The sequence below is a fragment of the Thalia democratica genome, chromosome 1 (genome assembly GCF_965202585.1).
Source record: "Thalia democratica chromosome 1, ktThaDemo2.hap1.1, whole genome shotgun sequence".
Lineage (NCBI taxonomy): Eukaryota > Metazoa > Chordata > Thaliacea > Salpida > Salpidae > Thalia > Thalia democratica.
In genome coordinates this window covers 68,098,398-68,124,560 of record NC_139165.1, presented here as the reverse complement: position 1 = coordinate 68,124,560, position 26,163 = coordinate 68,098,398, and the positions used below count along the sequence as shown (strand labels likewise).

The 26,163-nt window shown below is 25.5% G+C and overlaps 1 protein-coding gene across 1 annotated transcript; it reads right to left on the bottom strand.

Moving 5' to 3' along the window:
- Nucleotides 1-7,467: 7,467 nt before the first annotated feature.
- Nucleotides 7,468-24,247, bottom strand: LOC145833172 (uncharacterized). The gene is made up of 9 exons (XM_082940374.1): nt 24,166-24,247; nt 21,355-21,571; nt 20,469-20,659; nt 17,535-17,717; nt 12,926-13,027; nt 12,283-12,365; nt 9,104-9,199; nt 8,275-8,535; nt 7,468-8,004 (listed from the first exon to the last, which is right to left on the bottom strand). Exons 1-9 carry the CDS (start codon nt 24,224-24,226, stop codon nt 7,855-7,857), a joined length of 1,344 nt encoding a protein of 447 aa, XP_082796500.1. The 5' UTR covers nt 24,227-24,247; the 3' UTR covers nt 7,468-7,854.
- Nucleotides 24,248-26,163: the final 1,916 nt, after the last annotated feature.

Here is a 26,163-nt window from a genome sequence, read left to right as displayed (position 1 = left end):
ATAATTTTTGATGAAAAAATGAACAGTAATATGAGAATATTTTTGAAGTATTTTTTTATTCCTATTAATGTTTTAAAAAGAATAACTAGTACATTTAAACCACTATTTATGTACATTAATTCTTAAAAAAATATCAAGTAAAAAACTAACAGTATTCTAGTAACGTATGTCAATTAATAAATATTAACATAAAAAAGTATTTTTTAAAATAGGGTTGGTATTTTAGTAAAAAGTTTTTAGCTTTTTTTTCATACAAGTTAAAAAATATTTTAGTTTTATCTTAAGCTTTATAAAATCAGTTTTTAAAGTAAATTTTAGTCATATTAAGCACAGTAACAGCAACAATTTTTTTATACTTCAACAGTTTTTTTTATTTTAAACAATTTTATGAATAACCACTCAAACAACTCATCAGAAGACAGTTTTTTGTCTCCTGTATATCGAGGTTTCAGCTCTGGAGAAGATCAAAAAAATATGAGTCCAACTGATTCCGGTAAGTTTACTCTTGTGCACACGAAACTTTAACTGCTTACTACACAAGTAAAATTTTTCATTAAGTTTTAGATTCCACAGGCAAAAGTAATAGTTACGTTTTGTCAAATAATGACAAACCACCTTTTTAGAATTTTCTAAATCAATTAATTTTCATAAAACATGTCTATAACAAAGTTCATAAGTATAGCAAAAATTTCTTTTACTTGAAAAATAGATTTATGGCATTTATTTTTAATTGTTTTAATTAAATCTGGTATAAAGTTCTCAATACTTTGTTGACAAAGTAGAGCCAGTTATATTTATATGTAATAAAAATACACCAGTATAAAATCGTTTTATATTTTAATAATAAAACTTCAAGCGCTCCTTAGAAATGCGTTTATTGTAAAACTTTAATCGACCTTTAGTTAAAATAATTGATTATAAAACGTTATAGTTTATTAATTTGTTAGTCTTAACTTGAAAATCATTGCATTTAAAAATCAACTTAACATATTGTTTAGTTTTTCCTCGTACTTTTTTTTACTTTTTTTTACCAAAATACTGTCAAGTTTCAATAATTTTCCAAGCCTAAATCAATCACAAAGTCTTTTAATAAAATGATTTATAATATTAACCAAAAAATAACTTACTGTCGTAACATACAGTCATTTTAAAATTTTCACTTTAATTTAAAATTATCGTCATTTTCTTTTGAATAAAGTTCGAACCTAGTTTTATAATAAACGCATTTCTGAAGATTATTTGAAGTTTTATTTTTAAATAAAATTTTGAAATTGTTGCAGGTTTAATAGTCTTAAAAGCTCTAACAAGTGGAATAAACTCATAATTTTATCTCAAAAATAACAAAACATAGGATTGATTTACATATTATTTCAAATCACGAAAAAAAAAGTTTTATGTTTAGGGTTTTTTAAGAGTGTGACTTTTTAGGGTCTTTCTTTTAATGTGAGTGTTAGTCCACATAATTTTTAGTGTTTGTTGAACGACAAAAAATATGCGCTTAAAATATTTGTTTCTAGGACCTGGTGCACGAAGAACCTTTCGGTTATCGAGTCGTACACCACGGATACTTTTTAATGTCTTGTCAAGGACATTATAAATCATTTAAAATACTTATTAATAAACTCGCGTCAACTGGAATAATTTCAGTTATAGTTGGAATTACTTATCTTGTATTCTAAGTTAATAAAATTAAGAATTTCAGTCAATAATTTTTTAAGTAAAATTTTAGTTGTTATTTCCTTTTTTTTAGTTATATGAGTTCACTATGCAACAGTTGTTCTACATTTTCCTATAAAATTTTTTTTTAGGCCTAAAGTTTTATTGAAGCTAAAATTTATTCCAAATTAACAATTTTTCCAACTTTTACTTATTCATCAAACTTTAAATTTCTATACTTATATTATTAAATTTTTTTAAATAATGTTAATGTTAAGTTAGCGTAATAATAATACCAACATACAGTTTTGTTATTGAACGACAAAATATCTAGGTTTTTTTTAAAAGTTTTTTATCTACAAAGTAAAAAAATATTTCATATATCACTAACTTCTTTAACTTTTTTGTTATATTATTTTTAAACTAACATTATCTATAACAACGAAAAAAATTTAAACAGAAAAAAATCACGATGACGAAATGAAAACGTACAAACGCAAACAATCTACCTACGACACAGTTTGGCAAAACTTGCCATTGCCAGACGACTGGAAACAAGTTTACCACCAATCTGGAGTTCCTATTTACATAAACAATGTGACTTCTGTTATTACCTTGACCCGCCCATACTCGTATGACAAGGTAAGAATGGGAGCTTTAGGCTGTCATAAATTTCCTTTAGCAAGTGTGCCATGCATGGAAGCTAAAAAAACAAAAGAGCTGATGTTAAAAAACAGGTGCAGTGTAAAAGAATTAATTTCCTTTAACAAAATGCAAAGTTTTGAAAGCCCTTGTCTATCGAAAAGACCAAAAATAGATGACAATGGCATTGAAAATAAAGTAAGAGACTCAACGCAAGAAGCCCAGTTTATTGAAAACAATGGGCTTGATACTTACCTTTCAAAAAACTTTGAGTTTGAAACAGTAAACGTTTCAGTACCTAATAAGAAAAACAAAAAAAAAATTTACAGCAATCAAGAAAAAAAACTGTGTGATGATCACGGAATCGGTTTTGTTGCTGACGATGAAATCAAACAAATTGTAAGACAGCATCATCAAAATAAAAGTATCATAGAAGTTGTGGTGAAGTTTGGAAAAAACAAGGTTTCTAAAAGATTCTCAAGAAAAGGCGGCTATTTGAAATTTTTAAATTTCAACATAGCAGATAAAACAGGAGTTTCTATGATTAGTGAGTATTGCCAGACTGTTTTTCACTGCAAGCCAACTTTTGAGTCCAATTTCGATGCCAACGGTAACCAGAGCACTTTTACTTCTACTTGCGTCATAGAAAGTAAACAATACGCTACAGCATCGGCAAGCAGCAAAAAAGAAAGTAAGAACATAGCTTCACTTAAAACTTTAGAAATGCTCTTGCCTGGTTTTAATGTGCTGTATCAAAACGCTCTTGCTCCAGAATCAAATAGCTACCAGAGAGAACTTTCAATAGCTGACGACAGTATTTGGCAAAACTATGAGTCCTTTGGATCGTACGAGCCGCAAAAGCTTTTACAGGAGTGCATTAAAAGAAACAAGGGTATCACGGAAGACGAATACTTTTTCGAGTTTGAGGTAGTAGAACACAACAAGATATCTTACAGGATGGGCTATGGTGAGCATCGCGCTCGGGGAAAAGTGAAAAACAAAAAGCTCGCTCAGCAGCAAGGAGCTCAGAGAATGCTTGTTTCAATCCATCCAGAAATTATAAAATGGGGCGAAGTTATAGATAGGTATGGAACCAAAATGGCAGACGAGATCACGACGTTTAACAAGGAGTTGTGGGAAGTAAAACAAAAAGAAAAGGAAAAGAAGTCGTGCGATGATCCTTTTCAGCCTGAACAAGTGAACCAAGTAGCAGATAGTCCGATTCTTGAAATTTTGAAAAAGGAGATGCATAAAGTGAGAGTAAAAGAAGCTGAGAAGCGTGCAAAAGAACTGTCAAATATAAAGCTAGCGGAAAGTAATCCCAACTATTCCATTTGCAGGCGGTGCAAGTCCATTATCAATAACATTGATGAAGATGAGTTCAATCCAAACCAAAAAGAAATGTTGTTACACGGAATGAACTTGTAACTTATACTAAAGACTAAAGTATTCCATAGAATTATTGATGTAACTAATCTCAACATTTACTTTACTTAAATTAGTATTAGGAACATGGTAAATAAATGTGTTTTTATTTAATTCAGTTTAATCGTCTTCATTTATAGATTAAAATAAATTAACTAATACTCTTTGCAAAAAAAATAGTATAAGTTTTAACATGGGAGATTTCTAATTAGATACGATTTTCAGTTTTTAGCTACCTTTTACATGGTAAATTTTATCTATCAAACTTATCTTAATTAGACTAAACAAATTAGTAGTAAATAAAATTTAATAAATTAAGGTAACTTTTATTTTATGTGTTTTTATTTATATATTACTGTCAATAAATTTATCATAATATTAACTTTTAAATAAAAATTCTTTTAAAACGTATAACATTTTTCTTTGAAAACTTAAAAAGAAAATCATCTGTTACAAATTTTAAATGTTGAACTTTTAAAATATATGATAAAAAAATACTGAGAATAATACTTTCTAATATAGTTTTTGACTCCTATCAAGTTAGTATAGTACAAGTTTTAGCTATAGACTAAAACAAACAGTTTTCTTAACAAAGGATTTCGAAATTGAATCTAGTAAATAAAAAAAACCACTTCGCCTTAGAAAACTTTTTAATTTACTAAAACAATTTTCATTATTTTTTTATGTCTTGTAGAAACAATTTACTCTCGATTTTTTTTTTCACAACTTTTTATTTTTCATAAATACATGCTTAGCTTATAATTTTGTAGACACATAAAAAATAATATTTTGCTGTTCAAAGAATAAAACTATATTCTTATAATTGAAATTATCTTATAGATCATCAATAGAAAATGAAGATTGTTAAATAGTTAGAGAACTAAAGGTGTAATCTAATATATGTTGTAAAATTAAAGAAAAACAGATAGCACAATTGTTAAGACTCTTATGAACCAAGGTTTTCTTAACTCATTGAGTAAATCATCCGCGAAAATTGAAAACCGTGGCCTTGATAAATTTAGCTAAATATTTAGATATAATATTTCCGAACTAGTTTTATCATAATTTTGAGGATAATGCTGTTTTAAAAATATATTTTTATTACATAAACTAATGTAAACTGTTTTATCTAGTTAAATCTATAAATAATCGTTTCAAATAACTACAATAATATAGTTTTTAACAAAATTAAACAAAAGACAAATAAATTTATAATTTTCTAACAAGTAATTTATTTAAACAAGTCATACTTCTTACGTGCTTTAGTTTAGATATTAAATTGCTTGCTTAGCATGAAATATTGATTGTTGTTTAGCAAAAAACAAAATCGGATTAGACAACTTTACAAACTTTTTAATAGAAAGAACTTATTAAAACAATAAAAAAATTAGCCTATCTTTAAATTTAATTTCTTTTTAAGAGATATATGTTTTAAAACTTCAGAAACAACTTCAAAACCAACTACTTGATGCATACATATATAATGGAAAACTTACCTTACGTATGAAAAACTATTAACTTTAAAATATAATTCAAAAAAGTTATACTTACTTTTTGAACTAATAGCTAAAGTATTTGAATGATTATCTTAAAGTTATTTAATAAGTTTTATTCTAAAAAATTTGATTAAAACTTAAAATTTATAAAGCACATGCTAAAAATTATTAGCTAACATAAAGTAGCCCCACTTTTTACATACTACTTATAGCCGAGAAGGGAGCAATATTATCTGATAAAACTATATACTTGAGTTTAAAAAAGTAAAAATTGATTATTTTATTTAGCTGACGTTTTATTTAGTTTCCGCGTAAGTTAAGCACTGCATCTCGGAAAAAAGGGACGAATATAAAAAAGTTTAAAAACTAAGTGCTTCAGGTATTTTTTCAAATAAATGATCTTAAATGAAAAATAACATAACCTTACTTTGATTAATACAAATATAAAAAACTTATTTATTTTAAATATACACTAACACTTAAGTTTACTAAAACAAACAAAAAAATATATCATTAGTCGGTAAGAAAGGGGTAAAAACTATAAGGTAATTTTACTTAAAATACGATTTTTTCTCTAGGTTCAAGGACTTGTTAATTTCGCTAATGTATAATAGTAATTTTGATTTACAAAACTTATTGCTAAAACATTTCCTTACAATATTTGTTAATTTGAAAACTTTGTCTTACTATTGACAACCGAAAACTGTTAGAGTTATTGAGTGATAAGAATAGCCTACCTTGTTAAAAATCTTGATATAATTTTAAGATTATTTATACTTTCAGACTTTACCTGACAAATTGTCTTAGTTTCTGTTGATGCAAATTAGTGTTAAAATTGGTAATATTACGCCTTGGGGCTATTTTGTCTATCAGGAGATAATAAATCATAAGGTACCAAAAAAGAAAATGGGTAACTAACTAGTTAAGGGGCAATACCTACGAAGAAGGATCTTTTTATTTTCTGTCAAGGAAGCGATTAAGAAAAAGGAAAGCTAGTGTACTTGTTTATAGCTTTAGTGAATCGATTATAGTAATATTGCAACACTAAATCCGATATAAAGCATTAGCCGTTGTAATTACATAGTTCTGATTTAACACAACTGACGATATATTAATACTTCGTTATTAACGACATAAAGTATATCTAGTCTAAGTAAGGTTATCAAAACTCATAGTGATCAAGGCAAAATAAAATTTATTTATAAAAAAAATAAGTAAACTATAGTTATTTAGAGCGTTTTTATATGATACTCATTCATGTAAAGAAGACTTAGTTTTTGCTTATGTCGAAGCTCTTAATAACAATTCATTATCATTTATTATAACAAACTTAAAGTAATAATTAAAATTTGTAGTTTTATATATAGCTAAAAAATCAAATATAGTACAATTGTTTAATTCAATTGACACTCACCTTTGTTCTAATGAAGTTGTTTTCGATACTTTTCTTAATTCCACAGATCGTTTTTATCTGGGAACCGGTCAAATATGCACGAAGGGTCAAATATGCACAAAGGGTCACACTTGCGCTAAGACACTTTTACACACGAGAGAAAAATTAATAAATAAAATGAAAAATATCTAAACAAAATAGCTATAAAACTATTAATTAGGGTAAAGTGATAAAAAAAAGTAACCTTTCGTGCAAAAGTGTCCCTTCATACATTTTTGACACCTAATCTGTTTATCTATACTTGATAACTTTAAAATATTTTTTATTTTTTTAAACTAAATAATAAAACTATTTTTTAGCTTAAAATTTTAATATTAAACTAAAGACTGCTAAAGGAGTCGCGACATTTAAAATTAAAAAAATTTAAATTCACATAGAATGGCAGCTTAATGATTTTGTTAGTTTGTTGAAAGTAAAAAACAAACTTGTTTGTGTCAAAGTCCGGTCTTTTCTTATCGTTAGTAAGACTAAAAAACTTTGAAGAACAACTTTTCTACCGTACTAAAAGCTTTAAGAAACCTGGTATTCGGGTTTCACTGCTATTTTTTGAAGAATCACATAACGAAAAAACCAGAAACTTATAATTTTAGTGTAAAGCTACTACTTGTAGTTGAAGTATAAAAAAATCTTTTTGTAGATTAAAACTCGGTCAATTTAAAAATGACGTATAAAGTTTAATAAAGACGAAAATGTTTCTGTATATGATAATACAGTACTTAAGTAGGTATTATAGTACAACAAAACCAAATTTTATTGGCTTTAATACAAAAGTTTGCCTAATATTGCGTTAATACATTATTTTAATACTAAAACTCATTCTAAACTTTATTTCAAACTACAAACGTAGTAAGCACTCATAGGCATATTTTAAACTAATTAGCTTTAGAAACACACTTTATAACAAAGTATAATTGAAAACAAAACCAAGTTTTTTTTAATTCACTTAAAATGATGAAAAACTAAATATAAAAATAAAATCAAATTTTGTCATTTTACCTCAAGCTAAAGTAGCTTTTCTTAAAGAGTAAAGATTCTTAATTCGAATAAAAAAGACAAATTTTCTAACATTATAATCCTAAGTTTAAAATGCATGCAAACTTCCATACAATTCTCTATAGACAACATTTTAAACTAATGTGAAAACGCAAGTTAATTTCGAAATTTTTATATCAATAATTAAATTCAAAAATTTTCAAGCTTGATAACTGGATTTTTTTCAACTTGCAAATTTTCTCGCATTCTTTCAATAATATCCAGTTCATTGAAGCTTCCATCGACGTAATTACTTCGCAATTCCGGCTTTAGTTCACTTTCATCAACTGTCTTTTCTTTCTGTTAAAATAATTACACTTTTAAGTAACAATATATAAACTTACGCGAAAATTTGTAAAAATCTACAATTAAATATAATTCGAAGTAGTGGGTAGAAAAATATAAAAGCAAAAACATACTACTAAATTTCACAGCTCATACATGATTAAAACGTTAGGGTAACTGCTATATTTTAAAGCTTTTTTAATTTAAAAGTATAAAAAATGTAGTTTAAACAAAACTATGAAAACTCAAAGGAAAAAAAAAAAAATTTTTGAAGAAGTAACAAACTCTTTCCAAGTCGTAAAATCCGAGTTCGACGACGGCCATCTGGTGAGCTTCTTCTTCCACCTCCACTCTCCGCTGATGCTCCATCCGCTCCCTCTCCACTTCCTGCCTCAGCTCCATCTCCGCGTTGAGGAGAGCTTCCCTCTCATCCCCCCACCCACGAGCCGTTACCTCCAACTCGTTAGTCACGTGATCAGCTTCGTATTCGGGCAACTGGCTTAGCATTCTGTCCGCCGTTCCGCTGATGCTCAATTTCTCATCATCCTGAAAAAGTAGACTAGCGAAGTTTTTATATAAGCTTTCAATGTTTTTAAAAACATAAATTTTAATATGTTAAATGAATATTTATCTGGCCACTCTATTTTAATGTGCTTGAGGCTTTAGGTTTTTTTTGTTAGTCAATGCATTTAAATTTTTCATGATTGATCGTTTTCATCAAAGCGTTAATAAGATGTTTTAAAATAAATAAAATGTTTAATAAGTTTAGCTTGTGGTTAAAAAACTTGCTTTTTATGTAAGTATATAAATTTATACATATACCATAGTGAAATATGTTTTCACTTTTGTTTTAAATAATGAACTTTTTGTGTTATTTTTATTTTTATTTGTTTCGTTATGTGTCTTTCTGTTTAAGTGGCCTGGGTTTTGATGCCTAGGTCCATCAGATGGACAATAAACTTGTAATAATAATAATAATTGTTACCGAATGAGCTATAAGTTGGTTATTGAAAATTTAAACTTAATATTAAAAAAAAACTATATATAATTCACTTTTGAAATACAGAACTAAAAAATTTTCAGTGTATTTTTATTTGGAATAAAAATAACTTACCGATACGAGATTTTTTTCTTGCAAATTTTCAACTTGCTCTTTAAATTTAGTTTGCAAATCTTCATCGCCAGTCAGGCAGTTTTCAACAACATCTAACTGCAAATAAAGTTTATACAAATATATACTTTAAAACTTGTTAGCAGCTTTACAAACAAAAACTAGTAGTTACTTATGGAATAATATAACGTTTACTTTTTGAAAAAAAAAAAGTAAAAACGACATAATTCATAAAAATAGTTTTTTTTGTAATAAAGTTAGAGTAAGTAGTTTGTTAACTGTTTAAAAGGTATACTAAATTTTATTTGTATAAGAAAATAAGGATTATACTTATTAACATAATAATGAATAATGAATATAACTAAAATTTATATTAAGTCTATATTCAAAAAAAATTAGCATAAATTGTTATAAATTTACTAATTAAATAAAAATTATTATTTACTAAATATTTGATATAAAAAAGCATACAAAACTTAAGCCTTTCACAACTAAAAGTCAAATTTGTTGGTCTTTAAAAAGTCTTACTTTTTTCTCTAAGCTTTACAATATGATTAAAACTATGCTATATAACTTATTTTACTGAAAGCTTTGCTACTTTATAAAATCATAAACATACTTTATATTACATTTATTTTATGTCTAAAACTTCATTTGAAAAGCCAACAAATAATAATATAATTCTCTTAATTTATCAATGCAAAAGGATAGCTTATAAAAAACTAAAAAACTTTATGTGGAACATATTATGTTTTTCTTTTATTTTCGCATTTAATATTAATAAATAAATCTATACAATTTACCTACAACAAAGAAAATAACTTAAAGACTAAAAATTACAACCCACAATATATAAATATATATATTTGCAAAAAAATTTTATTAACTATTATTGAAAAGTAACTTTCTATAAAATATTGATAAATTGAATCAAACTATATGTTTTAAGAAGCTTATCAGTGGATGAGAAATCAAATGATCCTTTATGACAAAAAACAGTATCAAAAACTAAAATACTATAGCTAATGATATAAAGCATACAATATATATATATTTATTTATTGTATTTAACTTAAAAAAATATATTTTTTCACACTGAGCCCACCTTGAGGGCTTTATTAATAAAAAAGTTTATTTAAATATGCAAAACTCAAAGGACTCGAGTTTCGTGCCTATGCACTCATCAGCTTCAAAACAAGTTTAAAATAAAGCACAAAACAAAATCACAAATGAAAGTTAAAAAGTTTTTGCATAAATAGATTATGACGTAATTTTGAAACTATCAAAAATCATGCAAAACGGCTTGTGCAAAAATTAATTTACCAATCGACAATAAACTGGCAAAAATTCATAAAACTTCAGTGAGTAACTATATATTAGGACAGATAATTGAAAGAAATAAAGATAAAATTAAGATACAAATTGAAATTTAGGTTATTTTAAGATGAAATTAAAATTTGTTAAACTTTAAAAGCGACTTTTTTATATGTCTACAAGACGATACAAACTCGCTTCTTTTATTTAGGCATCTCTTGTCTTTCAGTGCATATACAACGGCTGATGCTTCTTTGAGACACAGCCTACATATTGGGCTATTGCCGTCAGCTATAGGCTGTGCTCTTTTTATAACTTCCCAGGATATTTCAAAGTCAATGCCGCTGCGCTTTAAGCCACAAACATACTTCGAAAGTTCAGTGTCATTTTCATATATGCCGCCTTTAAAAGATTTTTTATGATTGGCATACCTGAATCTAAACTGAGTCGAGCACAAGCCGACATAGAACCTCGTCTCAACGCCAGAGTTAACTGTGGCCTTGTAGACGATGTTCTCTGAACGGCAATTGCCTCCTTTTAAATTATATTTGCAGCTACCAGCGCAGCCACATTGACTTCAAATTCCTGAGTTTTGTTTATTGAAGCGTTTTTTGACTAGATTTATAAATTTTCTTCCAATATTAGTTTTTACAGAATTGCTAAAAGGAGGGTTGTACCAGATTACATTTCTTTTTCTTTTGTGTATTTGATTATTTTTTGGACTTCAATACACAAAATCCGCTAACAAAAATTTTCAACAAACATAGTATGCGAATAAGTTATTCGTGTACGGCAAATTTAGAGAATATCATTAAGGCACACAACCAAAAAAATTTAAATCAAAACTCAGGAATTCGAAGTCAATGTGGCTGCGCTGGTAGCTGCAAATATAATTTAAAAGGGGGCAATTGCCGTTCAGAGAACATCGTCTACAAGGCCACAGTTAACTCTGGCGTTGAGACGAGGTTCTATGTCGGCTTGTGCTCGACTCAGTTTAGATTCAGGTATGCCAATCATAAAAAATCTTTTAAAGGCGGCATATATGAAATGACACTGAACTTTCGAAGTATGTTTGTGGCTTAAAGCGCAGCGGCATTGACTTTGAAATATCCTGGGAAGTTATAAAAAGAGCACAGCCTATAGCTGACGGCAATAGCCCAATATGTAGGCTGTGTCTCAAAGAAGCATCAGCCGTTGTATATGCACTGAAAGACAAGAGATGCCTAAATAAAAGAAGCGAGTTTGTATCGTCTTGTAGACATATAAAAAAATCGCTTTTAAAGTTTAACAAATTTTAATTTCATCTTAAAATAACCTAAATTTCAATTTTTATCTTAATTTTATCTTTATCTCTTTCAATTATCTGTCCTAATATATAGTTACTCACTGAAGTTTTATGAATTTTTGCCAGTTTATTGTCGATTGGTAAATTAATTTTTGCACAAGCCGTTTTGCATGATTTTTGATAGTTTCAAAATTACGTCATAATCTATTTATGCAAAAACTTTTTAACTTTCATTTGTGATTTTGTTTTGTGCTTTATTTTAAACTTGTTTTGAAGCTGATGAGTGCATAGGCACAAAACTCGAGTCCTTTGAGTTTTGCATCTTTAAATAAACTTTTATATAGATATATATATATCATCTATGATTTAATAACAGCGTAGGATACATTTGATTCAGTATATTTTTAGCTTAAAAAAAAAGAACTATTTTAAAACGAATAAAATGAGCAACATTTAGAAAACACTAAAAAAAATTGTAAAAGTTTTTATAAAAATATTACAGTATTACAATTAAATAAATACACCAATTCGATTAAATACCAATGTGCATGTTATATTAATATAAAGGTAAACAAAGACTAACACACTGCTGTGAAACATCATTAGTTGCAGATGACATGCAATCAACAGCTCTTTCTAAATACCCTTCCTCATCAGGCAATGGAGCTAAATATCAAATTACAACTTTACTCTATTTATGATTTAAGTATTTTAATTTTATGCTTAAGAGTTTTTATATAGTTATCGTCACATGATTTTTCAAGCTACTGGGATAAAACTTGTAAAACTATAAATTTATAGATTTAATATATATAAACTATCAGTATAGCTGAAAATAAGACAAAGTAGTGCAAATTAACTAAAACTTGACTTTTTACATATATTAGAAAAATTATAAAAAAAAAATAAATCTGAAACAAATAGATAAAAGATATCATTCTTAATATAACAAAAGTTAAAGGCATACTTTGTTTTAATTTTTTTATATAACTTACAGTTGTAAATTTTATAAAAGGATATTTTACATTTAATTTATCTTTAAATTAGTGTAAGTACTAAAAAGAAGTGTAAAAAATATAAGCGTATTTTTTTAGATAAAGAATTTTTAAAATAAGTTTCCATAATTCATATTGTTATGAATAGTTTTTAAAAGTTATCCTGTGTGATTAAACATGACATTAAGAACATTACAAGTAAATATTTTAAGTTAATAAACAAAATTTTACCCCATGTATGTTGAAAGACTGACAATATTCCATTCTCTCTTTCTATTTTTCCCAACATCGCTAAACCAATTGCAGACAAGTTTGTATCAGACGTTAAAGTACCTGAAATTAAAAATGTAAGTTATTTTATAATAAACAAACATTTTAAATAATACACCGTTTACGTTCAATGTAAGTATTTAAACAAAATGAAAAACAAAAATATGGGTTTAAAATGCTTGTTTTGAGCACTAATACCATCAATATTTTTTAGTTACAAAACAACAATTTAACTGGTGATCATTTTAGTTAATTTTAATATAGCAATTTATAATACGGAAAGTTTTTAAAATCATATATTTAAACGCTGAATATAAAATTTATAAATACTAAATTACAAAACTTTTACCTTAAATAAACATTATGTACAATACTTTAATATTTCAAACTTACTTCTATTATCTGACTACTTTACTAAGTAAAGATGTACTAACAGAAGTTTTTATTTATAAATATTTAAATTAAGTTAAATACGCAAAGACAACAGTAATTTTTACCAAAACTTAAAACTTTTTGGCATCATTTTAATTTGATGAACTATTAAGTTATATCAACAATAAATCAATTTTTTAATTCAACTGTAGTTTTTATTTGTTTGTTGTTTTTGTTTTTTGCCAATCAAGGGTATGGGTAGTAAGACTATCTTAATTCTCGCATATTACTTTTTTTGGTAATTTTAGTTTTACTTACACAATACTTTTCAAACACAAATATTCTTAAGACTAGTTTTCGAACAACAAAAACTGATAATTGTTTATAATAAGGGTTGGTAAAGGTAGGGTTGCCTCTCTTTGAGTCAAAAAAATTTTTCTGAGTGACTAGAAACTTCCCTGAGTAACCTTCAACTTCCTGAGTTTTTTTCAAATCCTTAATAACTTTTTTTTTAATATTTAATTTAAATTAAAAACTACAATGTTTATCTAAAATTTTGAAGAACTAGCCGCGAGGCTAAAAAATAATGTAAAAAAGCACTTAAAAATTAATAAAACTAAATTTTTTGAACAAAATTTTGAAATTGGATTAACTAAATCTCGTTCTAGATCTAGAAAAAAAATTCCCTGAGACTTAATAAAAATCTTAAAACTTCCCTGAAATTTTAGTAAAAATCAAAACTTTTCTATAGTTTCCCTGAGATTTTCTTTAATTTGAAAATTCCCTGAGTTCCTTAAGTGTGTGGCAGCCCTTTAAAGGGTTTCGAAAAAAAAATTCTAGGTTTTCTAAATTTCTTCAAAGTTTTTTTAAAAAGAGGTTTATGGTAAATTTTCATATAAAATTAAATTTAAGGTCAAAAAATGACTTAAATAGTATAACAACATAAAAAAGATACTGTAAAGCTACTTTAAATGTGTTTCTTTATAAAAAAATTTATGATAATTTTTATGTGATAAATTAGTTGTATCTAATCGACGTTTCATTACTTAAAGTGTAAAAACTCTGTAAAACTCTAGGTTTTTCGAGGTTTTCTAGCCTAAATTGTCAAGTTCAAGATTTTTCCAGTATTCCAGGTATTTTCGCAACCCTGAGTTGGGTTTAAGTTTTAAATATATTTATAAAACTTTTAAAAGTTTTTAAAAAAAGACTAAGTTTTTAAAAAATATCAAAAATAATATTTTTATCACACTATATGTGTCTAAAATGCAATGCAAAACATCTTTGTTGTACTTAAGTAAAGCTAGCCAAAAGACTAAAGTTTATCTATTAATTAAAACTAACAACCTAAGACTAAAAAAATAATAATTAAAAATTTGTAGCTTAAGTCGGATAATTTTCTTCGTACCCTCGATTTGGATATCTAAAGATTAATTTATGTACAGTACAGTACGGTTTATATAGTATAAGTCATTTACTAATTAAATTCTAAACAAAAATAATTGAAAACATATCTTTTATAATTATAATAAAAGTTTTATGTAACTCTGTATATTGTTTTAGTGGGAGGCGATCATTTCTAACCCCCGATCAATTCTAATCCGATCATTTCTAACCCGATCGTTTCTAACTCAATCAATAAATTTATTTTCATTTTTAGATTTCTTTAATCAGAATTTATTTTTAAAACAACTTAACATAAATGTTCTTTTATTGAAATTTAAGTTTTCTGTCTTAAACAAAACTATATATGTTTATACTGTTCTATTTTAAATATACTTTTAATATAAATTTTTATTCAACTTATTATACTTACAACTTTTTCTTTATTTTGACGTTTTTCTTATTATAAGTCTGCTTAAATCGAACTTTTGCTTTTGAACATATAAGATTTACTACACGACAATTATTCTAAAATAAGGTGAAATCAGGGTCTATTTGCTTAACAATTTTTATCTAAATTTAAACTATGAAAACTATGAACTACAAAAGGGTTTATAAATGTTATTTTAGTTTCCGTAACATTAAAAAACGTCTTTTTTTAGCTTTTTTTTAGATTTAAACAAAAATATCGTTATCCTTCAGGGAAATAAGATTTTCAAAGTTTTTTTGACTGAGTAAGAAGACCCTAAATGAAGACAAAAGCTGAAAAAACAAAAACTTGCCAACATCCCTATAAATATTAGTTTTATATAAAATCAAAAACACCGACTATTGTAATCAGCTCACTGAAAATTATTGCTAGGAAAATTAGTTAAAATTTATCCGTATTTTTTGAGATATTTTACGCAGACTAAAAAGAGCCAAAATACATTTACCATGGACTCATTACCGACCCAATAAAAACGAAGTCGAAAAAACGCGTAATTTTTTTTAGCTGTATCATTTTGCTATTAAGTTCTGTAAAAAATATACTTTTTGAACAAAGAAACTGTTTTGTGTTGAAATTTTTAATTCAGATAATTAATAAAATATTTATTTATCTCAAGAGTCGGCAAACTGCAGCCCTCAAAGTCAAAATCTGCTGCCCTCGAGCTCCTTTTCAGCCAAAAAAAATACATTTTCAAAACAATAAAAACTATATTTTTGTAATAAAAACTTACAGTTAGGCTCTTAATTCAATAAATACTCTTAGTTAATGCTTTAATATTGCTTAATTTGTCGTATTAATGATCTTAAACAATATTTTTCTACTGATTACTAGATTTTTTTTAAATAAATGCGGCCCTCAAAGGTTTTTTTCTAAATAGCGCGGCCCGCGAGCAATTTTTCCACTTGGCCAGCGAGTAACATAAGGCTGCCGATCCCTGATCTATCTAGGGCAAGAAAGATCAATAACTCTTAACGGACTTGTTTATGCACAAGTACAAGGATGATCAAATTTCGTCTAGTTAATCTTCTTTAAAACTTTCAGTTAAGTTCATATAGTATATGAAAAGTATTATTATTTGATTTACTTTAATTGTTTTATGTACGACTAATCTTTTTTAATAAAGTAAATGTAATTTTAATAAATTTATTATATTAAGTTAAGTAATAATTTAAGTTGTAACTAAAATATTTTGGATATTATATAAACTTAAGTAAAAGTTTTTAAGAAGATTAACTAGACGAGATTTGCTAACCCTCGGACATGTTACATTAATAACAAATCTTTTTAAGTGGTTATATTTAAACGTAATTATTTATCACTAAAAAAACAAAATTGTTCTAAATTGCTTATTGTTTGTCTTAACTACATTATCTAAACAGGTCTTTGCAATTTGTGGAAGTTTTTAAATTTTAAGTGGGATTTACAGAATATAAATTGGAAAAAGATTACTCAAAAACTATATACAACGCTTGGGCTAGACTTACAACAAAGCTTATAGACTGAAGTATGAAAATCTTTGTATATAAATATTACATTTGTTAAAAATTATTATTTTTAATTTACTTGTGGTAAAACAATATTCTAGTTATCTAAATGACAAGAATATATAACTTTAGTGTAGTTAAAACAGCTTACTTAAAGAATTCAACAAAGAACAATTTAAAAGAAAAACAACAACTTAGTAAATCTTATTTAACCTGAAAAAAAAGATCGATTTAAGCAGGTTGATAAGAAAAAAGAATCAAAATAAGGAAAACTATTTGAAATTAAAAACTTATACTAATCAAAGCTATATAAACATTAAATTTTTGTTAATACATAGTAAATTATATTTTAATATAAGAACAATTTTGTTAACATTAGTCTAGTTTCAAAATAAATCTAAAAAACAAGAACATTTTTGATCGGGTTAGAAATGATCGGGTTAGATATGATCGAGTTAAAAATGATCGGGTTAGATTTGATCGGGTTAGAAATGATCGGGTTAGATATGATCGGGTTAGAAATGATCGGGTTAGATATGATCGGGTTAGTAATAATCGGGTTAGAATTGACAGGGTTATAACTGATAGTAAACCTGTTTTAATGGTCATTATTTGATAATGGTAAAATGTGTCTTTTTTAAGATTTATATAGTCAAAATGATTCATGTATACAAGATTATAAAACATATAAATGATTTATGAACTGTAACATTACTATTAAAATTTTGAGACTTAACTTTTTGTTTAAATGTGTTTTATAATTTTTATACTTGGTAAAAACGATGAACAAAATAATACCTAAATTTAGTAAACAATTCGAATTTTAATTAAAATCAGATCATACCAATTGTGTACAAAATTCCAGCTATATTTCTCTGTTCCTCTAAATTCTCAAATACTGGAATGCGCGAATCGTCAGTACAATTTTCATTCCAGTATTTCTTTATGCACTGCATGACTAAAACTTGCGAAACTTTGTTTTCCAGCATTTCAAGTAAAAAGAGATGAAACGCCACAAGTAAGGAGTCTGTAGGAGTTATGAGTTTAAAAACTACATATAAAATTTATTTGTTTAAAGACATTAGTAAAAAATACTTTTTTTCATTAGATCCTTTAAACATTCACTCTTTATAAAAAATTGTAATTAAAATTATTTGTTTGTTGCTAATTAGAAGCTTAAGCTTTTACTTTTCAAAGATAGCTATTTTTAAAATTTTAGTACAAAAGCATTTTCCTTTGGTTTTAACTGAAAGTCATTAAATTATATGTTATAATGATTTAAATTTTTCTAAAGTCTTTCAAAAAACTTTTTATAATCAATTTTTATAAGTTTTGCTTTTTCTTTTCGTTTGGTTAATATATACATATATATTGAAAAAATTCTATATTTAACCTAGCGGTTAGGAGTTTTTTACAAATAATTTGCTGAATAATTTCATCCACACTTTTTTTAACTAAATTGTTCAATTATATTACGAAAAAGTAAATTAAAACAGTACAGTAGACTACCGCTTAAGCACGCAAATTGAACCCGACCTAAAAGTGCGTACTTAGCACGGGTAGTGCGTACTTTTTGACGACATAGTATGATATGAAATTTAGTTGTTTGTTTTCTTTCCTACAACTAGCCACCAAATAATTAAACCAAATAAACAAGTCTTTTTTTTTTAATTAACATTTGATACGTAATTCTAATCTGCAAGTTTTTTTAATAGATTTTAAAAGGATTAATTTTCTTATAAAAAGTTTCTACATAATGCCAGACAAGCTAAGTTTAGTTAATGCATTTATTATAATTTTCCATTAGGTAAAAAGTATTTGATTTATTTCATATGAAAGAAAAACGTTTCAGGACTGTTTTTGTGAGAAAGTTAATATCATAGAAACATTTATAGTATAAGTGCACAATGATAAGATGCTAATTATTTCTTTTTTAACTTAAGTTTTTTTGTTGTTCTTGCTTCTTTTTATATGTATATTTTGACTTTATAAAAATCGTAACTAGTTTTTGTGATTAACTAGTTTTGTATTATGTCACATTAAAATTAACCTTTCTTTTGCAGATATTCTGAAAGTTTTTGAAAAAAAAAAATTTAGAAATTTATACAAAATGGGTGAAAAGCGCTAAAAAATGACTCTATGGAACAAGTCTTTAGAAAAAATCTAAGTTTAAAAAAATTTAGAATTTTTTTTGTCTCTTTAGGTAAGTGCGTACTTAAGGCGAGGTGCGTACCAAAAAAAGTGCGTACTTAAGCGGTAGTCTACTGTATATATTTATATTAAGGGCATAGGGGTGTCCACCTTGATTTTTACAAGTTGATCTTATTTTATAGAGTTTTATCTGAGCTACCAGACATTTTTAACCGCTTAAAATAATTCAAAGTAATTTTTCGGATATAAGCGATCAAATTCGGTGACCCCGTAGGTTCTTTTGGAAGGCGATAACCAAAAACGCGAAAAAAGACTATTTCATTATAAATCTATATTATCCTTCATTTCTTAACTAATCTTCTTCAAATTTTCACAGAAAGTTTATTACTAAATTTAAAATGATAGATTAAAGCAGGAATTTCCTTAATTTTGAAGTATAAAATTAAAAATATAAAAAAAAGCGCCTACTTTTTATTATCCAAAACTTTTATTTTTTTTAAGTTTTAAAGTTGCAACATTCAAAGTCTTTTAAACTAAAAAAGGAACATTTCCTGAAATTTTGAAGTCTATAGCTTAAAAAATATAGGAGAAGATAGATTTGTAGTGATTTTTTTTAATTTCCAAGAAAATTAAATTTAAAAAATTTGCGGTCTATACGTTTGTATCAGAAACTTTTTACAAAAACTACAATATTTCAAAAGTTAAATATATAAATATAAAACATTTATATTGTTATATTTCTATAAAAACTGGCTTGTAGTTTGTACTTAAAGCTTTCATATAAGAGCTAGTTTTATTTTTTGTAAAAAAATGTTGAACCCCCTCCCCCCCTACGCCCTTAGTATCAAAATATCAGGACATTTTTACAGTTTAACAATATAAGTTTAATAATATAAATCAACTAATAATGATATAAGTATAAATATGCTTTTAATAACACTATTTTATCTTAATATAGACTTTTGCCGAAACTATACAAATAAATTAAAAACAAACTTTAAAAAAAATTAAATAAGTATTTTGAAGAGTTATCAAGCATCTTTTTAACATAATAGTTTTATGAACTTTTTAATTTCTTTATCTATTTGAGATTTAAAAAAAATTGTTTTGTATAAGTATGCACAGTTAAAAACACTATAAATTAATCTTATAAAAATAAACGTTGTGTTGTTTTTATACTTTTTAATTCAATAAAACCTTATTAAAAATAAATTCGTAACGTATAATTATTTTGTAAAATATATTTATTATTTCCATTGAATCTGTAAAATTTATGTCTTTCTAATTTTGATAAACAAGGCTATATATTTAATTTAAAATACATAAATAAAGTTTTTCTTCAAAAAGTTATTAAAATATTAATCAGAATGAATTAAGTTTAATTTTATAATAAAATTGGAATTTTAACAAATTTAATATTATTGAATTATGGTTTTTCTATAAAACTTGGTTTAGCAAAACTTAGATAAATGTAAGATTAATAAAACTCAAAAAAAAACATAAATATTGTACAAAGACAAGTTTACTAGTAAAATTTACAACTTTGAAAAATAAATTATAATTAAAACTATTTAAGTAAGTTTTTAAATGATAAAATTTTATGTAAAAAAAATGTAACAAATACTACCTTTAGTGTTTTCCTCTTTTATTAATTTGTTTAGAAGTAAATTTATTGAATAAACATTAGGAAAAACTCCATAAGGGGCTCTATGACTCAACATATTTAGAACTATACTAGAATCTAACTTCATTGATTTTTCAACTATGTTATGAATAGTCCAAGGCCTTAGATAGTAGCCATTGATAGAGTGACGAAAGCTGAAAATACATATCATTTAGCTAACACAGAAAATACTATGCTGTTATAAAGAGTTTAAAACTAATTATTTTGAATACAAGCACTTTAAACTAACAATAAGTTTTTTTGTCAAATGCGCTCTTAAAAATAGTTTTATTAAAAATTATGTATTCAAGAGCAAATTTTAATTACTCAAAAATAACTTATATTTAGTTGCAATTTAATTGCTTGGCAGCTGCAACATAAATGATATATTTTAGCATATGAATATTTTCAATTTGCAATAAAAGTAAAAGTGATACAAGTTTGGCCAAAATAATAAATTTATACCATTTACTACTTCATATGTATAAGTTAAAAATATGCTTACAAATAGTTACTATATTTATGCTTATTTTCTACAAGCTGTTAATTAAAACTGATTTTTTTTTTATTTCCAATGAATGTAAAAAACCTAATTTTTCTAAGTAACACATTAAATGAAAATATTTAACTAAAATTTAATTTTTCTATCAATTAAAAAATAGCCATTTTAGTTAAAAAAATGAATGTTTTAAAACTTTAACTTTTATAGAAAATCAACTCATACTTAAACAAATTTGATTGATTTTAAAACTTGATTATAATATAAAATTTCCTATGGAACTAGAATCATTTTTTTAATTCTTAACTATTAAGATAAAATGCTAAGATAAAAATCAGGTTGTAGTCTTACTTATAAACGTAGTAGCGCAGAGCTTCCATGTGTTCTTTTGTTGAAATTTCATTGACCATTCTGTCAATCATTAAAGATGTTGCTGGATAACCTCTTTCTAAACAATGGTCGAAATCCATAAATCTAAATAAGACAGACTTCGTATTTTCATGATCAACCGTACAATGTTTCAGCAGAGGGTAATTGGTGTAAGATTCAGTAAGAAGAGTTCTACATGCTAAAAAAAAATAATATATATATATAATGTATATCAAATCCTAATTAGGTGGTTTTTGTGTAATTTATTTAACTATTTAAAAAAAATGGTTTAATTTATGTATAAAATAAATTTATTGTTTATTTTTTTCACAGGTTTGTAACATTTTAAATTAATAAACTAGATTAAATTAATGAAAACAGCATAAAAATTCATTTTAGCATTATATTTATTTTACCCTGTGTCTATATTTACTATAACATAATACTAAAAAAATCAAGTGTAAAACTTATAGTGCGAAGGCGTTTTTGTAAATAGATAGAAAACTTAAGTCCAACATCTTTTTACAACAAATTTACAATGACCAAAATTAGAAAGCTTAAGGGCATAAGGGGGTCAACACCTTTTTATGAAATTTTATTTCATTTTATGTAGTTAAATACTAAGCTACAAGATGCTTCTTACAGATTTGAAAAATTCTAGATAACTTTTGAGATATAGTCGGAGGCAACAATAGGACCCTTATGGGAGGTGCAAACTAAAACTGCAAATAACTAGAAATCACTAAAAATATATTTCCTCCTACGTTTTTTGAGATAACTACCTCAAATTTTTAGGAAATGTTCCATGCAATATTTAGAAAATTCTGTCAGAACAAAATTTAAAAAATAATAAAAATAAAAGTTTTATAACTAAAAAACAAAAAAAAATAATTTTTTTTGTTTATTTTTTAAATATATTTGTTTTTATTTTTGACACTATTTTCTAAATATATCAAGGAACATTTCCTGAAAGTTTGAGGTAGTTATCTCAAAAAGCGTAGGAGAAGATAGATTTTTAGTGAAATAGTCTATTTTTGCCGTTTTTGTTTGTGCCTCCCATAAGGAACCTATTTTTGCCTCTGAATTTAACCGGCTATATCTCAAAAATTATTTTGAATTTTTTAATCTGTAAAAAGCATTTTGTAGCTTAGTAAAAACTATATAAAATAAGATCAATTTTCAAAAAAAGGTGTTTACCCCCCCCCCCCCTATGCCCTTAATGTATAGTATGCTTTAAACCAATTATAATGACTTAAACTATTTAATTATTTGTAATTAGTTTTGTATTTAAACTAAAAAATCTGACCAAAAGAATTATTAAAATATTCCCAGATTAGATGGAGAAAGTTCAAAAACAATTACTCAAAAACTTAGTAAAATAGTCTTTTTTAAGTCAAATCAAGTTGCGCTTTCCTTGAGGAACATTTTAAACTTTTCAGCTTTTATTTCTTGCATTGCAATAATTAATTGAATTATAGAAAAAAGAATAACAACTTCATGAAGCACTAGAATTTGCTAGAGATCTTCAAGATAATTACAAATCTCAGTAAATAGTATTTAAACATTTCAACAGAAAGTGGACAAAAATTATGCAGATCTCATTACAAAAGATGCAGTTTTAAAAGAGATGCTAACATATTAGCATTGCTAATCGTAGTAAAACCAAAAAAGATAGTAATGTGCAGATTAATGTATATTAATAAGTTTTAAATGCCCTTTTGTTTACATTTTTATATCCATACATACTCACAGTTACCCTATATTCAGAAAGAATTCAAAGAGGTACCTGTTTGCATAGCACTTAAGTTATGATAAGCTTGAGGAAAGCTTATCATACTTATAAATATATAGTTTACCGAGACTCTCAAGCATATGAAGCAATTCATTACTAAAATTTTTTTTTTTTTTCAAAAGCACAAAAATAGACTTATGTAAGCCCTTTCTTTTATTTACATGATATCTTGTATCTTTAGATTCTCAGGACAACCTATTGTGCACTTAAAAGATATTCTAAGTATATTGTCAAAAATTGAGTTCTTAAAAAGATCAAAATATTTTTTAATCAAAAACTAGGGTATGCTTCTAGGCCACATAGTAAGTGTTGATGTAATGGAACCTAATGGTTTATTAGTAATTTTTTTTGTATTGTATCTTTTTATAAATTGTAATCAGGTGGAATTTCTTGGTATGCCTATAAAATTTATATAATTTTGTAGATTACTTAAGTTTTATCAGACTTTAATAGATTTAATTAACAAACCACTTAAGTATTCAAAGTGTACAGGACATAGACAGCAACTAAAAGGTCTGTAGCATAATTTGGTCTTAGAAAATTCTTCAGACCAAAACAGCTTTAGGTGTCATAGTCTTCAGATTTCAAATTTTATTTTTTTTGCTCAAATGTCATATTAAAACTGTTGTATTATATACATACTTGTGCTTGAACTCAAGAAAATAACTTAATATGCTTTTTAAAATTGATTAAAGCAAAGCAAATTAAAAAACAGTATTTTAAAATTATTAACATAAAATGTTTAATTATACAATTTTAGACTATTGTTACTCATTCAACTCTTACTTATATTTGGTTACTTTATACATCTTTAATTTTACTTAGTGGTACCTATTTAATAAAATCTAGCTATATAACCTGAGTTTATCAACAATTAAATAAAAGATTAAAATTATTTAGAAAATATAACAAAAAGCATTACACAGTTTTATTACAAAACTTTACGTCAACAAAAAACTTGTAATTATTTAAATATTTAATATAATATAATCAAATCTAACCTGTTTTAATCCCATGTCTAGACAAACTTGAAAGGGGTTTTTTAAATAAAGATGAAATCATTTTATGAAATATTAAAGCATTGATTCTGTGATTAATAATATACTTATAAGTTTCATACCAGATTTCAAATTATAGTTTAATAACAAACACAACATCTAACTAATTGATCATTTTGAGTATAAAATCAATAACATTTGTTTAAAAGTCAATATATAAAACACTAAAACATATGTTAAACAAATATTATTGTTTTTTATAATCAGGGTTGCAACTTGTTTTTTAAAAAAATTTTCCAGGTTTTCCAAATTTCTTCCAGGTTTTTAAAAGTATACATTTTTGGGACTATTTATAGTTTTTTAGAGTTAAAGGTAAGAAACTCTGATAAATAGTATAAAAACATTAAAAAGATACTGTTAAGCTACTTTAAATATGTTTTTTAATATAAAATATTTTTGATGATGACAAAAATCTTCAATTTATATGATAAATTTTTTTAATCAAATTGAAATTTGACTACTAAATATGTGAAAATTGTTAAAATTCCAGGTTTTTTTAGTGATTTTTGTTTGAAATTACAAGTAGTTTTTTTTCAAAATTTCTCAAATTACAGGTTTTTCCAGGTTTTTTATGCTTAAATTGTCAAATTCCAGGTTTTTAAAGGTTTTTCCAGGTTTCCAGGTAAAGTGGCAACCCTGTATAATAGATAAAACAAAGTTTCTTAAAATTTTTCACAAAATAGTTTTGGTCAAAACTAAATTTAAAACTAAACTTAAAACTTCCCTTAATGACAATAGAAATCATATCTGCACAGAGTTTTTTTATAAAATGGATTTATTATACTACTTCATATAAATTAACATTTGAAACTCTGAATTCTTCTGTGTACACATAAGAATATTAATTGTAAGTTTACTCAATAAAAAAATTAAAATTAAGTTCAAAAACAGCAACAAGTTTTTAAAAATAAACTTAATGTATTTTCTTGTAATTAATTTTTGTATTGATTTAAACAGAGTTGTTGTTGAAAATCTAAAAAAACCTAACCATAAAAAAAGTAAAATAAAAGAGACTGCAAAATAAACTATATGGTAAGAAATATCAGAAGTTTAGGTCTTAATGATACAGATCTACAATTTTTTTTATTTTTTCATCAAAAATTAAATTTAAAAGTAGCTGATTTATCATATTGTAACAATGAACATTGAGATTTTTTTAAGAGCTCTTAGTATGTTACTTTAAAATTGTGCCTATAAGTACTTTTGTTACTAATATATAAATCTTCAGGAAAAAAGATTGGGAAAAATTAAATTAAACTTTGTCCACCATCACAATAATATAATTATTAATATAAACTTTAAGAAGTAATATATAAAGTGAAACACTTAAAATAAAATTAAATATCTATTTCGAAGTTAAAATTAAAAAAAGAACAAATAATCACCTTATTTAAATTCAACTTCTCATAGTATAGTTTTTTATATGTGTCAGTTATGGATTTTTATATTGAAATGGTCAACTCAGAGAGTTTTCAAAGCCGTCATTAGGACCCCTACGCCATCAGGCCACACATTTATGAAAAACACTACGCAAACTAGCTGTAAATCAATTTGTTGATGAAATTGACTCTGGTGGTAATAATTGACAATATTTTTCTATATTTTTGATTTATTAAAAGCATTTAATAACTTAAATTATGTAAAACTTTCATCAAAAGTTAAAGAACAAAATATAAAATGTTCAATGTTTAACTTTCTTAAAATCTATTTAAAATGTAATAGCCAATCAACTGTTCTAAACCTTTTGTTTCTGAGCATAAAACTGTGAATGTTGGATTTCTGTTAGGTTCTTATTTAGGTCCTTTGTTGTTTCTTCATGGTTGCCACTGATCAAGCTGAGAAAAATTTCCTGACTTTTTCCTGACTTTTTACCAAAATTTTCCTGACTTATCTAAATCAAACTCTTAAACTTATTCTTAAATACATAATCTAACACTTGAA